We start from the raw sequence: 17317 nt of genomic DNA on the forward strand, positions 1-17317 counted from the left end.
AAGCTGACGGAAATCTTCAATATTATAACTGAAATCATCAGTACAGTGCAAATCTGATTAGAGGAGCTATTTTCAAGCCAACATCAAATATTAAGGTTTGTTGAGTACTATTTAGCTTCTAGCAACTGGAAAGGCCCCATGCAACTGCTTATGCCTGAGCTTTCAGAAGTCCTTAAATGCCACAGAACTATAATTGCACCCCTTAACAAACTTCTTCCTAAAATTCACCACTTTGGGGGTTCCCTAAGATATCCTGAAGTTAATGTGCCATCCGAATTCTTCAAAGATTTATATAGTTTTTCCTTATAGAAGCAACATTAGAAATATCAAGCCTAGTTTTGGACGGGGAGGGTGTGTTTAATTAAACCTCTTTCTCAGGGCAAAAGTGCCTGAAGTTATTTGAAAGCACCAAGTCAGAGCAGCTCCCCTGCAGATGAGACTTTCATGGCATCAGGCAGTGGCCCAGAGCTCTGATACCTGCTCCTATCCCCAGCTTAACACCCAGCAGGCTCAGCAATGTGTCTGCACCACACACCAGCACTGTCAGCTCACTGCTTTGCTCCCCAAAATATGAATGAGAGAGAAAAGAGGTAAAATAACCACAAAGTGAAGGTTCAATACCCCTGAAGTGCAAGCACAACATCTGAACAATGAAGTGTTCTCCCTGAGCTACATGCAAAATTAGAACATGCCTACACATTAACATAACACAACTGCTCGAACAGACAGTTGAAAAGCATATTAATGGGAGCTTTAGAAAACATATCAAGAAAGTTCAATTTTTGGCAGCAGACAGACAAAACAATCATTTGTGATTCAAACCCTGACTCTAAGCACTACCCTGTTAGATTTCTAACTACGGGAAGTCTGAAGTACTTCTTTCAAGTATTGAAGTCATAATAAAAAAGTAACTCGTACAAAGCCACATTTATATCTGTCACTGTTTACATAGTTCTTTCCCACTCAAATTTGATACACAGTTATCTTTAATTTATATAGTTTCTAACATGTCATTAAGTCAGCCTCTACCACTGATAAGTTCCTGTGCACAAGGGCTACATACAAACATAAAGACAATTATTACCATCAGACTAGTCTTGCATAAACTTTAATCACAGCATGATGATATGAGACATTTTACCTGTTTGGAATCTTAGCTTGTTGGTGTTTGGGTGACTTTGAAAAAGGTGTAAAAACTCAGAATGTGATGAACTTGAAATTTCTGTGCAGAAATTCTCCAGTACTACAGTGTGCAGGCAAGGAAGTTTTGACTGAACACGAAACACCCCTCCAGCTTGATGGGAATTCTTTAAAAAGGGAGACGGAGCTGCTCTCTGAGCTTCCCTCCCCCCAGTCCAACTGCAGACTCTTTTCCAGCCCAATGAGCCAAAAAAGGAACTCACTAACCCAAAACTATACCCAAGCTGGCATTAAGTGGATTTTCAGTGAAGTTCAGAAGGGTCATTGGAGATAACTCAATTATGAATTAAAAACTAAGTCCCATTTATCTCCTACTTCTTAACAAAACCACTGTGGGACTGTAACAACCCCTCCCTCCCTCCATCCATGAATCTCAGTTAACAATTCCTGACAGTGAAGAAGAGGAAGGACTGACAACCACATGTGTAGAAAAAGAAACTTCTTTCCAAAATTTACATTTCAAATATTTAAATGCAGGTAGGTACCCTAACCTCAAACTCCAATGCATAAGGCTGCAAATGCTGAATGAAGCAGGTCAGACCTGACTACCAGGTACTAGAAAACAGCTGGAATTGTATAACTTATCTCACTGTTTCAATTAAATCCAGCAACATATTTAAAGATGGAAAACATCTTTCTGTTTTATCAACCAGGATTTTGTTCCTGGATTAATGGATCAATTACTATTTGAGATCAAACAGCTAATAAACATCACTGGAAATGTTCAATTAGAGAAAGGTGACAACAAAACTTGGCCATTTTAAATATCTTTTTGCCTTATTTTTCCTAGAAAGTCTGATCACGTGTACTCTAAAATCATATTCACTATTAAAAATGCAAACATTCAAGAATTCTTCCCAAGTTTCTCATTAAAATCTAATTAGAATTAAAATTAATTACCATTTTTGTTAGAAGTTAGATGCTTAAGAGAATCCTGAAAGAGGTTCGTATTTTAGTTTGAATTAAACAATCCATCATGGCTCCAAAGGAAGGATTAACAAAACTTAGTTGGCTGTTTCTGATGCCAAAAAGACTTGTGTGTTCCTGACCAGTACAATGGTCACCTCCCATGTTCTTGCTGTGAAGACCTTCCCAGATCAATGCTGTTTACAAGACTGGGATGGAAAATGTCATCATTATGTGGTGTAGCTGCATGATTCTGCAAGGTCGTCTTTGCCTCTTGCTCATTTGTAATTCCATTTGCTAATGATATTTCCATTTATAAAGTGTTGGGTTTTGGGGTTCTTTTCTTTGTTAGTGCTTTTTTCAATTAATAAAATGTGTAAAATCATGTACTGGAATAAAAAGTAAAGAGTTCTGGCCATTGAACATATCAGAAAAATACAAACCAGACTTTTTTTTCCTAATGCTTCCCTCTTCCTTCTTTCTTTGAAAAGTGGCTTGGCTTAACAAAGACTAAATAAAAAAATTACCAGAACGATGAGGAAAACTAATAAAATATTTTGTAGTCTTTGCAGACCACTCTGATTATCTGTGTAATTCCAAAGACATACAACTTCCTTGCTAGAGAATCCCTACATCCAAAAACTAAACGAAACTAAAATGGTTTCCGGATTTGTTACCAGTTTTTACTGGTAAATCTTGATTAATAATATTTATAGGAGCTGGACTTTAGCAAGCACCTAATGGGAGGGCACAGTAAGGTGTGCTGGTGCTTCTCGCTGGGCTGAACAGTGTGCAAGGACAAAACTCACCTGTGAAACACAAACCCTACACAGGACCCTCTCTGATCCCAAGTAACATCATCTCTCTTTCTGCTGCAGACACTGAACAGAAGAACAGAAGGTTCAAGCTTACAGATATTGCTTGTTACCCACAATGTAGTTCATGGTTAATCCAGATCAAGTCAGAACCATTACTAAGAATCTAGACTTTTAACAAGCTGGTTTTTTCTGAGACATAACAGAAGAATTAATGGATGTATGATCTTGAAAGTGCATGGACAATATCCTTTCCTAGTCTCCTGAGGAAATTCTCTTCTCAAAATAAAAAGGTAACTATAAATTTCCCAAGAAGAAACAACTGGGGTCAGGGAGAACTGTTAGGCAGCAAAGAATCAATAGACACACGTGTTGGTGCTCAGAAAGAATGTTCAAGCCTGAAAGAAGAACCAGAGGACTGATGCTTCTGGTGTAGAACACCAAAGTCCCTACAAACACCTCTAGAAAAGGGGGATATTGATCATACAGTGCACTGACATCTGACAAATCTCCAAATCCTAACTAGATTTGCCAGGGAAGTTCACTAAGAGGTTATCTTCACGTCAAAGCCCTTTGGGCCTGAAGCTCTTGAGCACACACTCATTTGTGGCAAGATGCTGCAAACATTTGACATGGCAGAAAAATCTGACAGTAATCCTAAGTGGGCTGTGCCATATTAGCAGGAGAAAGCTTTATGAGAGAATCCTTTTGGTATTGTCAGAAGAGATTCTGTTGCAAGGAAAGAGAAAGTGAATGTGCGTGTAAGGTTATGCAAGTTATCATACACACCACAAAAACCATCTAAAGCAAAGGGGCTGAGTCCATGCTCTGTAACTGATTGGATCAGGTTACACAGGGACCTCAGAATGACAAAACCCTTATAAAAGGATAAAGTTTCAACAATTTTTCCAATACAACATGATGGAATACCAAGGAGAGAGCTGGAGAAAAAGACAGCTGCCAACACAAGCTACAGGAAGAGCTTTCAGAATAAGTGGGATATATGTGACAGGGTTCCTTGCTGCAGAAAAGGGAAAGATAACCTGGTACCGACATCAGTGCTGTCCAACAATCCACCATTCCTCCTCTTCCAGTAACTGATCCACCTGGAAAAACTCCCACCCTACAGGAATGAAAGCCCAAGGAAAGCAGAAAGAACCTATTGAAGTCTACTAGTCCGCTGCAGCTCCATGAAAATCTAGGTCATTAAGGAGATCTTCCCTAACACTAGATAATTTCTAGCACATTTAGAAATATTTACACACATTAAAGAGCAGCCTGTGTAACAAACCAGATAAGCAGCAGCTTATGAAGGACCATCTATACACCAACTCATGAGAAACAGGGATTACAACTCAGGACAAGTAGCACAGAGCTGTAACTGGTAAAAGATGTGGATTAGATGTTATTGAAGACACACTACTTGTACCTGAGAAGAAATGTGCACCACTCTTAAATATATATTGAATATACTTAAGTTTAGGTGCTTAAGTCCAGAAAAAATTCTACTTAAACTTTCTTGCCAAAGCCTTTGACCTCATCAGCAATCTGAGCTTTCAAGTTTCATCAACAAACGTGGTGGTTTTGTAATTTCTATAAAGATGCCTTAGCTGCACAAGGATAAGCACAGTGCCTAAGGAGAAGTCTCCATAGGAATCAGGAGGTATCAAAACGACCCCATGACCATGTGAGGCTGCAGCTGCTCCAGCAGTGGCTGCCCTGCCCTGGCACGAGGAGGTCAGGCTGCACAAACACCAGGCAGTAGTATGTTAGCAGTAGATACATTCCCTGCTGAGCTGCAGGTCTGCAGGCTCCACAGAAGTGCCAGGCTGTGACAGAGCTGTCCAGCACACTGGAGCAACCTGCACCAATTCCTCATGCCTTGCTCCCGAGGAATGGGCACTCCAAAGCTGTGAGGGTGCACATAGCTGTGCTGAGCACACAGGACACACTGTGCTCGATGAAAGGGACCTGGTAAATGTTCAGCACCTGCTGCACTGAAGGTGAGCTACAACTTACCATGAAAAACACATGGCATGACTGTCAGGACACCAGAGCATCTCTAATACAAAATACTTGGAGTTTCTCCCAACAGGCACTGAAGACTGGCACAGCACAGAGTTTTAGGCAAGAACTACAAGAGCAAATTCCATTTCCTTTTCAACTCCTATCACTCTGGAGTAAAGGAGAATTCTACCCAGATACAGTGCCTAAAAGTAAAGACACAACATACAACTGCAGCACTCCACTGTTGGCTACCACTATTCTATCCAACCTGCAAACACAGATTCCAACCAGCCATTACGCCTCAGAAACATTAATTCTTCAACAGCTGATTTATGTTTGTTGTCAACACAGGTGAAAGATATGTTTGCAAATATCTTCAAGAATCCTCACTGCAGTGCACAGAAAGCGCATTTTGCACAGACCAAGTATAAAAGTTCACCTTATGAAAAGCTGCTTGTTTTTTCCTACAAAAGAGTCAACAGACAAAAAACTCGATTTCCCTTTAAAAGCTTTTGCTTTTACAAAGCAAGAGTTCAGTTTCAAACAACACAACTGAACTGTACTGTCTAAAAGGTAAAGAAGTGAATCATTTGTAAAGTATTGATTCACAAACCTTTTAAGAATATAGTTAAAGGAATAATGTCACATTGGAATGCCAAAAAGACACTGCATCTAAGAGTGATCCCATATGTAAAAAATCTTACCTGCTCATTTGGAGAGGCGTGTAAGAATTGTTCTGGGAAATACATCATTTCATATAGCAACAATTGACAAATGCTTCAACAACAATGTGATTTGAAACTATTTTGACTTCTCTGGAAAGCTATATTCCTTGAAAGTGTGTTAACATTCCTTTCTAGTCAAGCATACAAAGCTAAAACACCCGAGTGCTCTGTCAAATTGCAACCCAATCATCACACAAATCTGTCTGATGTCGAAACAGCTAAGAAAAGCACTATCAAGAGCTAAACCAATTGCTTTAATTATTGATCTCCAAGCAATTCAGATGTGGCTCTGCCATTAATTTCAATATACTTAGATCAAACAACAAAGCAATTATACCAAAATCAGATTTGGGGTTGAGAAAGGAAGACACAAAATAAAGTGTCACTAATTCTTTATGTCTGTTATTTTAAATAGGAGGCTTTAAAACTCAACCTGTCTTCATTTGTGACAGTTTGTTTGTACCAAGGTGCGTCAACATTAGTGAGGTTCAAGCACCTGAAGAATTGCGAATGGCGGAGTTACTTTGCATTTATTACCACAGTCTGTACAGAAATATTTAATGAGGAGTAATGTTTTACATCAATGTTTTCTTCCTTCAGAATGCAACAGCCTAAAACAACTAAGTCCATGAGAAGCCATAAAGAACTCCTTTCTTTAATTTGTCCCCACTGTGGATGCCCTACTCAAGGTACACACTCTTTGTAATTTTAGCTGATGCCACCTTTTTCACCCTGAGCTGGACAATTCCACTGACTGACAGCTCCCCAGGGCAGCCTCAGCACAAACATTCCTCCACATCCTCCTCTGTGAGTTCATGCCTCTCTCACTGCCCATACAGAATTCTTCTGCTTTGAGAATATGCCAAACACTACGCCTGCAAGTTCAATACAAACCATCACAGGGACATGACATTACATGCCATTTGGCTGATAGCAACATCTATTAAGTAGCTCTGCTTCTGCAGTTAGTCTGAACACACAGAAACAGAATTATTTTCACACCTATAAGCTTGAATTCCGAAAGCTTTTCAACAAAATCAGGTTTGGTTTTGATTTTTACTAACCATCAAATGCACAGTCCTGAGTAATGACTAAGCTTAATGACTGGGTATGACTAACACTTATAAATAATTAGTGCCTTTTCTCCCCCTCCCCCATGGAGGACAGGGAAGGAAAGAAAATAAAATGATACACTGGTAAAAAAAGGAAGAAAGAAAGGAACTAAGAGGTTGAAGCTCAGTGCATGAACACTTGTATCTTCTTCCAATCCACCCTTAATACAACTGCAAACACGACTGCACGTATGTCTGGTGAAAACTAATAACTCCTCATGCTTGTCTTTTAACTTCCACATGGTGCAGTCACTGTCAGCCTCCCTACTCCAGATCTCTTCTCCCACACTGATCCCTCCACAAACACTCTTGTGGTCTCCTCCACCAGCTCTTTTTCCTCAGTGCTGCTCCTTGGAGGTGGCACTTCTGACTCACGTGAGCACAACTGGCCCCACCACCCGCAGGCTGAAAGCACCTGATGTTATTACACTTGGAGAGAGGTTCTAAATCCAACCCTCCCTTAGAGAAATATTTGATTAATAAACTGAAGGAAGGTGTGCAGACAACTCAGCACAGCCTTGCTGCCCCCCAAAGCCTCTCAGAAAGACTCGAGCACAGCACCACACCTCATTGCTTGGGTTTTGTTTATACTCTGATATCTACAGTCCACATTTTTCAACTGCACTGGTTGTCAGCACAGTCTATCCAGCACGTGCTTTATTCTGCACAAAAGCACTGTGATAGCTTTTAACAGTTCAGCTACTCATATTAATCAAGTTATAATCATAAGTTAGACCATTTTTACAAGAGAAGCTTACTCAATTCAATACAAATCTTAGGACAGTCATGTCAGTCATGTAAAATAGTATTCCACACTGCTGTGAGTTTTATGTTATTCCTTGTCTAGGTAACTGGGTGTGTGTTACTGAAAAATACATTTTAGGAAGGCTTCTTTTTTTTTTTTTTTTCAGAATTAAGATACATAGCATTCATAAGTTACAATTCAAATTTATAAACAGAAATCGACCATGGCAAAAAGTTACTTAATTTTCATCAACTATTCATTATTCAATCATTCAGACCTTTCCAAATCCCACAAAAAGAGTTTGGTATCCAAACTGGACCTTGCACTAAATTCTGTACAAACACAAAGTAAAAGCACCATCCCTATTTAACCTATTTTATAACACATTTACACATTTTGCTGAGCATCAACCTCTGGCATTCAAAGTGCAACTTTCTGATTATTGGTAATCTAAGTACTGAAACACATCCTTTAAAAATGTTATTTTGAGTCTGACAACAGTTACAGACCCGAAGATCAGCTACATTTGTCCACGGCCTTAAGACAGCTCTACTGAGGTGCTGAACAGATCTCACTGCAGGTGTATCAATTCCTTGTAATTCTCACCTCTTTTTTTGATTACTGATAACCTATACCATTTGACAGTAACAATAATCAACCTTTTGTTCTCTCAAAAAATATTCTATGTTTTAAAAAACCCTTAAAGGCATAAATAGGACCTCAAGGACAATTATTATATTTTACATTAAACATTACGCTAAAGACAACAGAAGACAATTACTCCAAGAGAGGTGGGTTTGTGGTAAAAAAGTGGCTCTCAGTGAGACACCTGCACCTCCAGAAGACAACCAGCATTTCTGGGAGGAAATTCCCACAGATTAGAACTGGCATAAAAATATCCAGAGTAAACTGAGGTAAAGCTGTCCTAGAAGGTTTAAAACAACCAAAAAGCTCTTTTCATGCGTCCACAGGGGGAAAAAAAAGGAAAGAAAAAAAAAAAGCCTCATCTAATCTGAAATATGGATGACCACAGAATCTTTACACCTGTTTAATTACAACCTGTACCCAGACCAGGCTGTATCAGCAATTTTGCTTTTCTTACAAGGAAGCAGATGCAAGAGGGCTGATATAATTATTTGCACACAGGAATAGACCTGTGGCTGTGCAAAGAGAAAAGCCCTTTGTCACCTGTGAGCAACACACTCTCCCTAGAGTTTGGCCTCCCTTCACACAGAGCTTCAGGGTTCATAATACACCTGCAATAACTGTCTATTAACCAGGACTAAAACCTCCTCTCTCTGTCTATGTGTTTCTCTCCAGTATTCAGTATACTGTTCAGCATGTGTTTCTCTTCAGTGAGAGAAACTGTATTTTCAAAATTCTTATCTTCATGCCACTACCTCTCCAAATCTTCTTCCACAAGAAATAAAGTGCCCAACAAAGCTGAACTTGCTAACAGTCTTCCAACTAGCAAAAGCCTTTTTTTTTCTTACATAAAGCAATGGCAACAAATTCAAGGAAAACATTCAGACAGATTAATGGAGTTACAAACATTCATAAAGTTTCAACACAAACAATAATCCTGACAAGGGTAGCTATTTTAAGGTAAAAATGCTGATTTTGAACATTTCTGACCAAAAAATGCACATAATAACATGAAATGTTTAATGTGTTAAGTGACTTCTATGTCCAGTTTTTTCTGAGCAGACTCAGTACCGATCACACAGTTTTTACACAAAGCAACCTTTCCACACATCAGTACTTTCTCTTTCCTTGAACCCAGAGAGTTTAAATATCAATATTTTCAACTGTGTTCTAGCACTAGTTCATAAAATTTTTTAGCATTATATTTACGTATCATTTCCCAAGACAGGGAAGACAGACAATAGTAAGGGTTCTCATACACCAAAATACTTCACTTGAAGAGTTTGTGATATAATTTGTCCCTTATCAGTGGCCCAAACTGATGCATTTTCGCCTCAGTTGGCTAACTGGGCTGCCGCATCCTCTGTTAGTAAAGGATTCAAGTCCTGGGCAACATTCAAACCTGTTGTCTTCAAACCAAGGAGGCTTTACAAACAACCTGCTTGGATTTCCAAAGATGGAAAACATGTAACTTCTTGCAGAGTGCAAAACACCTCAAAAGAAATAAATCACTTCTGGTTATTGACCAACAACCTTTATCACAAGCTTAGTGACACCCCAAACCCCCAGAGGATGACAATTTGATGATCATACAGACATATCCATACATGCACTTCCAAAGGCTGTTGGGAACAGTATTTTTCATCACAGAACTGAACAATATGTAATCAGAGTTAATAGCTCTCGCAGCTTAACAGAATCACAATTACAGCCCCATTAGATTCCATCACTTAACGACACAGTCTTATCATATGTGCACAACATCAAGCTACTCTTTTTAACAGAAGCACAAAACCCTCTTGCACAGCTCTCTGAGCCTCAGGTGCTTTGGGGTCCAAAGCCAAGCAAGCAGGAGTCCCTCAGTTATGGAAGTTGCAATGGGAACAAACACAACTTTCAGTCTGGTGACATATGGCAGATCTGATGTAGCTGATTCCAAATAAAGCAGAATGTTCCTTTTGCTGATGCATGATTTGAACATAAAATCCACCCCTCACCCAGAAGAGTTCTGCAGAAGAGATCCACGGTTATCTCCCAGAAAGACAGACACTGCTTTACATGCTAAGTGTAGGACTCCCAAGCTCTAATCCTGGCAAAATATCGATTCCTGCATGGCCTTGGGCAAGTCAGAACTTCTCCAACTTGCTCTTTCCCCCAGCTCTAAAGCAGAGCTTATACTACTTTATTTACCAACCACACAGGCAGGTTGCAAGGACTGAGTTTTGTAAAATGCAGTGAAAGTAAAACATACTGTAAGTTCCCTGAGAAACCCCCATTGTCAGGGTGCACTGCAGACATTATTTTTAACAAAATCGAGCCATGCCAACACAGTTAACAGGCATAATATTGGCAGCACATGCAACATACAGGGAAACTATAATGAGGATATGTTTGAACTCGCTTCCTAGTTGGTGAGAAATAGAAACAACTACATTCCACTACTTCATAGTATTTCTTCTGTTCCTTTCTGTGTTCCTCATATTATGGAATTCTGATGATTTCCTCATCTATCTACATCCTAGTTCCTCTGGGCACTTCTGGGATACATGTTTCAAGTACAAAGCAACTCAAAGAACCAGGCACTCAGTGTGAAAAACTAACACAAATTGCTTGATTGATTCTTCCCAGTCACTACCCTCCTCTATTTTTATACACTCTCCTTTGCCCAACCACCTACTACCCCAACTCCCAACTGAAGGAAACAGAATTACTCTTGCAGAAAGTACAAAAAAGTCCCAAAAGTACAGCTGCTCAAGTCAAAAAGACCCAAACCCACACTTTAAATCATGTGTTCAGGTAGTCTTCCCATCCTGAAGCCACCATAATCATGGCCTGAGTTAGAATCCTTCTTGGATATCAAACACGAGCTAAAAACCAATTGGTTTCTATAAAAGCAGCTCCAATTTAACACCAAACAAAGTTTAAAGACTTTAAGGGCATGAAGAAAATCTCGAGTGTGCATATTCATGTAGAGCATCTCCAAGGATGAGCAGATGTACAGCAGTGATGCTCTTTCAGGTACCCTTTGCTTCTGGAAAGCATCAGTGGTAAGTTTTAACCACTGCCAGAGTTCAGAACTTTGGAACCCTGTTAAAGGGAGCCCAGCAGGTTCTCAGTCTATAAAAGGCCCATCCTGCCCTCACCACAGAAAAGGTCTCCAGAGAGAAAGCAGCGAAGAAATTTGTAGTCTCATCCTCTATCATCAGCTACTGGCAGATACAACTAAGTTTTGGGAAAGTAATAAAAGAAGTTTTTAGATACAAAGCAAAACAATTCTCTTCTACAACAGCTGCAGAACTGCACCACTGCTGGTGGGAAAATTGGTCATGACTGTAGGAGTAAAAAAAAAAACCAAAACCATGAAGACAATCCATCCTATCTGCCACCTTCAAACAGGACTACCTGTCACCAAACCGTATTTCATCAGGAAAATGCCCGTCTTTATGATCAAGCCACCAAATTTTCATAACTGCTAACAGTCACTCAGAAGGTAATAGAAAAGAGAGGGACAGAGGGAAGTGAAAGTTTCTAGATTTCAATCTCACCTAAGCTAGGAGAGGAAACTGTCCAGACCCACCTGCTCTGTGTTATTCTCGCTGCATACCTTCAGCACTCACCAATCTGCTCCTTTCCCTAAGCAGACACCTTACAAACTTATTATGAGATGTTTGGACATAAAGATAAAGCAGAAGACAGTAACAACACAAACTTGCAAGAAGAGAAAACAGATCGTTGAACCCCCAAAAAAAGCATAAACTCACACAGGTTGGGTTTGTACTACAGCACTGCTGGGTAAAATGGGGTTTTCAAAAATTATTTTAAAGTAATCCAAGTTTTGCCAATTTACAAGATGATTCTACCCTGTTTTTGCAATGACCTCCAAACACTTCACAGACTCTCATGATGCAAAAGAGAAATTTCAGCACATAATCCCAGTTATACTTTTCTGCAGACTTTTTTGAGCACCTCTAACGGTGGAACACTGACCTGCTGCTTTAACAAACTCACTGATTTTCTACTTCTTGCCATATTATTCTCCATAACACCTTTCTCATTACTGGAGTACTCAGAAACAACCAGCTTCGTGAAATTTATTTCCAGTTTTGGTAGTGTTGCATCCTTAATGCAGTGTTGTATAAACTTGTGTGCCCACCCCCTTACAAAACCATCTCACAGTACTTCCATGTCTTTTCTAAGAGGGTATAAATAAGGTTATTTTGGGACCATCGTTACCCAAATCTGTCCAACTGGAGCACAAAGTTACAAACACAGGAGGCTCCTGAAGAAAAGACAAAGGCCAACAAGTCCTCTTCCTCAAAGATGTCAGAAGTGGAAAGCCATCATTAATTCACAGATACTCTCCAATAGCTCAGTTCCTTGGAGAAGAAATACACCAAAATCCAGGAAGGTCACAGCAATTATGGCCCACTCCAGTCTGGTCAGTCAAGGTTTGCTGCACAATTGCCTTGATGCAATACAAAGCATTATTCTGATAATAATATATTTTAAAGACCATTGATGGAGTTTATTTTCCACGTGGTCTTTTGAAGAAAACCTTTGACACCTTTCAAGGTGTCAAATTTTCAAGTCCCAGCTTAATAACTCCTGCTGACATTTTACATTCTGCTTTCCACACAAGTGAAATTGTAATTGGATTTTGGAGGGCTAGAAACAGTAATTCTGGGTAAGAAACTAACTATAAACCATGTGCTGTCATGGTGAAACCTTCCATCAGAATTTTCCAAGTGTTTATAACTCTTGGTGTAAAAAGCTGCGTGTGCAGTGTCTGATTTCAAACTATTTCAAGCACTGCCTTAGAAACTCTTACTGGGACACAATATTAACTTTTCACAACAAACCTGTGAATGCAAATTCCATGCATGCAGTAGATGCAGAGCACACAGGCACTGCAGAGGCAGCTTCACACCACCAAACTGCCTCCAAAACCCTCGCCTATGGTGCTGTCATTTAAAATACAATTTCAGAAGCAGAGCCACCTATTCTCCTTTCACTCTGAGTGTACCTGCACTGCTGAAGATCACAGCAGTTGCACATGGCCAGATTTGCAGAGGTGCTTGGCCCTTGTGCCTGAGAGGTGTTTGGAAGAGTCCAGCATCCACCAATTCTTAAGTGCTTTGAAAGAGAAGGTTGATGCAAAGCATTTTTAAAGCTGGCTACTTTTGCAAAGTATAAAAAACAAAAGCAACGTAAAAGAAAAACACTCAGTTCCACTTAAAAAAAAATCCTTTTCAATATTAAGTCTCTTATCATGCAAGAACTCAGTTTCCAATTTCTATGCACCCAGTCACATATACCTGTTTATTTTAAGTCATGCTTATTCTTTTGAAGTCATAAATATTTCTTTAAGTGTAGGACAGAAAAAAAAAAAAAGTGCTTCATAAAAATCCAAGTGCTTAGAACATGCACTGTTTTATTCTGATCTATCGAGAACTCCAAAGGAACAATTTATGGTCCAATTTTGCTTAAGGACTGGCAATGCTGCTTCTAAGTCTGACACATTTCAGGATGCTGTGGCAGTCTGAAAACATCAGCTACCAGAAAAAAGGTCCCACTGGACTCCACAACAGTATTTTCCCTTATAATCAGGATTATAATGCAGTATTAACAAAAAACGTAGGTATAAATGGCACTAGACTAAAGTGGATCAATCCTTTGGTACACTATGCCAATTAAAAAAAAAAAGGCTTTTCCAACCTATCAATTTACAGGCTTCAAATCAAGCACCACAATTTCAAGACCTGAGTTTAACAGCTATTTTTTTTTTAAATTAGCAACATGTCATTCAAATTACTCATATATGGAATAATCTTTCATTAAAAAAAAAATAAAGAATATTTATACCAGTTACTACTTAGATACACAGAATGTTTGACAGACATCATCAAGCTACATGGCATCCCATACCACAGACAGCATGTTACACAAAAACACAGTGTTCAGTAACACAGCACAAAATTCCTGATCTATTTTATGTGACAGGTGCATTGCTCTGAGGTTGGTCAGCAGTTCCAAGAGACGTATTTTACTAAGACCACCTACTAAAATCACCACCAATTTCACTCAGTTAGCAGCAAAATTTAATTAGCTGCTCTTTGCATACTGCCCTGGAGACAATGAGCAGTAAGAATACAGCCCTTGTATTACTATTACAGGACAGGAGGCAATGTGTAGGTTCACACAAGTATTTGCAGTTTAAAAAAAAAATGGATACAAGTAACAAGCCTGACTCAAAATAACAGCAAATATATAAAATTAAATCTCCAAATCTAGGATATTTAAGGAGGAACAGAACAATTCTGAGCAAGTAAATGCTTCTCATCCTGCTTTTCACGCATCCACTGAGTTCAGGACTAGATTCCTTGTCCAGAGATGCTCAGCACTGAGCATGAGACTAGCTACTACAAAAGCTGCAGCCCTAGACACAACAGGGTGAGGTAAGGACATAGGAAGTCTGCCTTGTGTATCAGAATGCCAGTGACTGAAAAGATGATCATAGGCTTCAAACCTGTGAGTTTTCAAGTCAGACTTTGAAGGTATTTAAAACCAAAGTAGATAGTTTTCCTGTGTTGTATCTGCTGCCTCTCAGTTCAGGAGAGCTCTGTGGTACTGGGGGCATGCAGGGACAGGAGGAAACCGGGCAGCACATGAAGGTTACAAACTACTGACAAAATCACCTGAAAATTGAAAATGTCTTTTGTGCTAATGAAATAACAACATTTCATTGGATAACGATCCATTGTCACACTCTGGCAGTTTGCAGCTTCATCTACACTCACACTGGAACAAAGATACCAGGCAGAATTATTTTCAATTACTGCTGAAAAGACTTTCTGGTCACCCAAAATCAGACACTAAGTAGCAGAATGCTGCTATGCTACTACTACTCAACACCAGACCGTTCTCATTGTTACATGTCATGCCTTTTCCACAATTCACAATTAAATGGCACAGAATCTTACTTGGATTCCTTCCTTCCTGCAAGAAATACGCTTCCAAAATAAAACCCCTCAATCCTCTCTGACTTACCTGGGGGTAACTGAAAATTCTGAATGTTAGTCGGGTTCTGAGGTGGCTGAGGCAAACGAGGTGCTAAAACTGTAGGAGTCAAAGTTGCTCTGATTCCACTCGTAGTTGGTGTTGGAGTCCTTGGCAGACTTTGCGCCACTGTATTGGCAGTGCCTTTAGCCATTCCTGTGGGGGTGCCAGGGGCTGCAGGAGGTATCCCACCAGGATTGGGAGCAACATTGGAGAGCCCAGCTTGCATAGTTTGCCCAATAATCATGTTACCCCCTGTAGTACTGGGCTGGCCACCAGTAGCCAGCGTCTGCTGCTGGGACACTGCCTGGACTATCGTTTTAGGAGACTCAGATTTGATGACCTGTGTGGCAGGAGCTGCCGGCACAGTGGAACCAGACTGGCTGTTCACAAGCGACGTCTGGAGGGAAACCCCAGACCCCACAGTGGCTGTGGCCACAGCGGGAAAACTCCCCACACTGATGGTTGAATTGATCACAGTATTGCTCCCGTTCTGAGTGGCTGCAGCAGCTGCAGCCACCGTGGGTCCTGCAGTGTGGATGGGGGGCCTCACCAGCGTCACCGTGGGCGCACCGGTGCCAACGCTGGGCGGCGGCTGCGAGGAGATCACCGTGGGCGAGGGCGAGGACGCGGAGGACACAGCAGTGTTAAGGAAAGAAGTCTGGATGACAGTGTTAGAAGCTGAGGGTAAAACAGCATTGACAGCGTTTCCTTTCCCCACGGATCCAGGTCCATTGTTGACAAGAGGGGCGACAGCAGGTGCAGGAGCGGGGTTGGCCGTCACAGGAGTCCCAGAGAAAGCCGCGCTTCCCGTGTGGTGAGAGTTCATCACCACGTTACTCCCATTCAGAGTCTGCACCGTCGTGGTCCCGATCTTGCCGTTCCTGGTGGACAAGGCAGTTGCCATGGTGCTGATAACCACCGATTTGCCCTGACTGAGGGTCCCTGGAGCAGCAGTGACTTCAGATCCTCCTGCTGCTGCAGTGGTGGTGCTGGTGCTCGTTGTGGTGGCTCCATCCAGAGCTGAAGTTTGGGACCTGGTGTTATGATTAATAACACCCCCCTGCACTCCTCCTGCCCCTGCAAAACAACAACGAGGTTAAACAGAGCGAACGAGCAAGAAGAGAAGTCCAGTAAAGACAGAATGTTCTCCCTTATCACCAGGTCTTCTCCATCTCCCAAGCTGCCTGCCTGGAGCCAGGAAAACAGGACAGAGTACAAACTGAACACGGCTTTGAAGACGTTATCTTAAAGCCCCCAATATCCCACCAAAGACTGGCAGATTCAGTATTAATTGTAACATCCCTGCTTCTGACACTACAGTAAGACAAACCAGGGAAAACAGATTTAATACGAACCAAGGCAAGGGAGTAAGAAGATCATTTAAGACCTCTTCCCCATTCTAGAGCCTGACATCCAGTTTAGAAACAGGACTGCAACTGCAAGGGGGGGGAAATAGCCATGGAAGACACACTATTAAGACACAGTCCCTACAGCCAGCACACATTACTCTCTAATCCTGTCATCTCCTACAAAGCAAGTCAGTCAGGTCAGGAGGCTCAACAACAGCAAAATATGAAAAGTGAAAGGAAAGAAAAACATCGGTCTGGCAAGATAAGAAGTACTGCAAAGCCCGGAGTAGGTTTCTAGAAGACCCCTCTTCCGTATTACAGAATTTGTTCCGACGGATCTGAAGTTCCCACAGCCAGAGACAGTGAAAAATAAATAAATAAAAAGCAAAGCTGGTTTTCAGAAGGGACAAGATGATGTAGCTTCTTGTCCTGAATAATCCTCATGCCCCTTGATAAGGCCTGATGTTAGCACAAGTACAATCACACATAGTCCAGGTCCTGGCCCTAAGGAGACAGAAATGGGAGAAGAATAGTGACAGGCAGACACTGAGATGCACATTATAAGGGTCAAGGAGATCCTCCTAGAAGAGCTTCATCGATCATAACAGAGGGTCCGTAGTATCTTCTTACACTTCAGCAAGACGAAATCAAAAATAAAAAAGGGGGGAGGGGAGGAATTGCAGAGAGCTTCTGGGGAGACATTTCTTTCAATCCCCCTGAAAAACAGCTTCCCTCCATTCCCACGTAGTGAGCC

The 17317-nt window shown here is 40.8% G+C and overlaps 1 protein-coding gene across 1 annotated transcript in view; it reads right to left on the bottom strand.

Moving 5' to 3' along the window:
• TAF4 (TATA-box binding protein associated factor 4) overlaps positions 1-17317 on the bottom strand; it is a 35696-nt gene that overhangs the window by 17103 nt on the left and 1276 nt on the right. Inside the window, exon 2 of the mRNA XM_066198911.1 lies at positions 15203-16291. Coding sequence (XP_066055008.1) covers positions 15203-16291 — 1089 coding nt within the window. The remainder of the gene's footprint in view (positions 1-15202; positions 16292-17317) is intronic.

Source organism: Chamaea fasciata, unplaced genomic scaffold (genome assembly GCF_029207755.1).
Source record: "Chamaea fasciata isolate MVZ Bird 193981 ecotype frontalis unplaced genomic scaffold, bChaFas1.0.hap1 SCAF_17, whole genome shotgun sequence".
Lineage (NCBI taxonomy): Eukaryota > Metazoa > Chordata > Aves > Passeriformes > Sylviidae > Chamaea > Chamaea fasciata.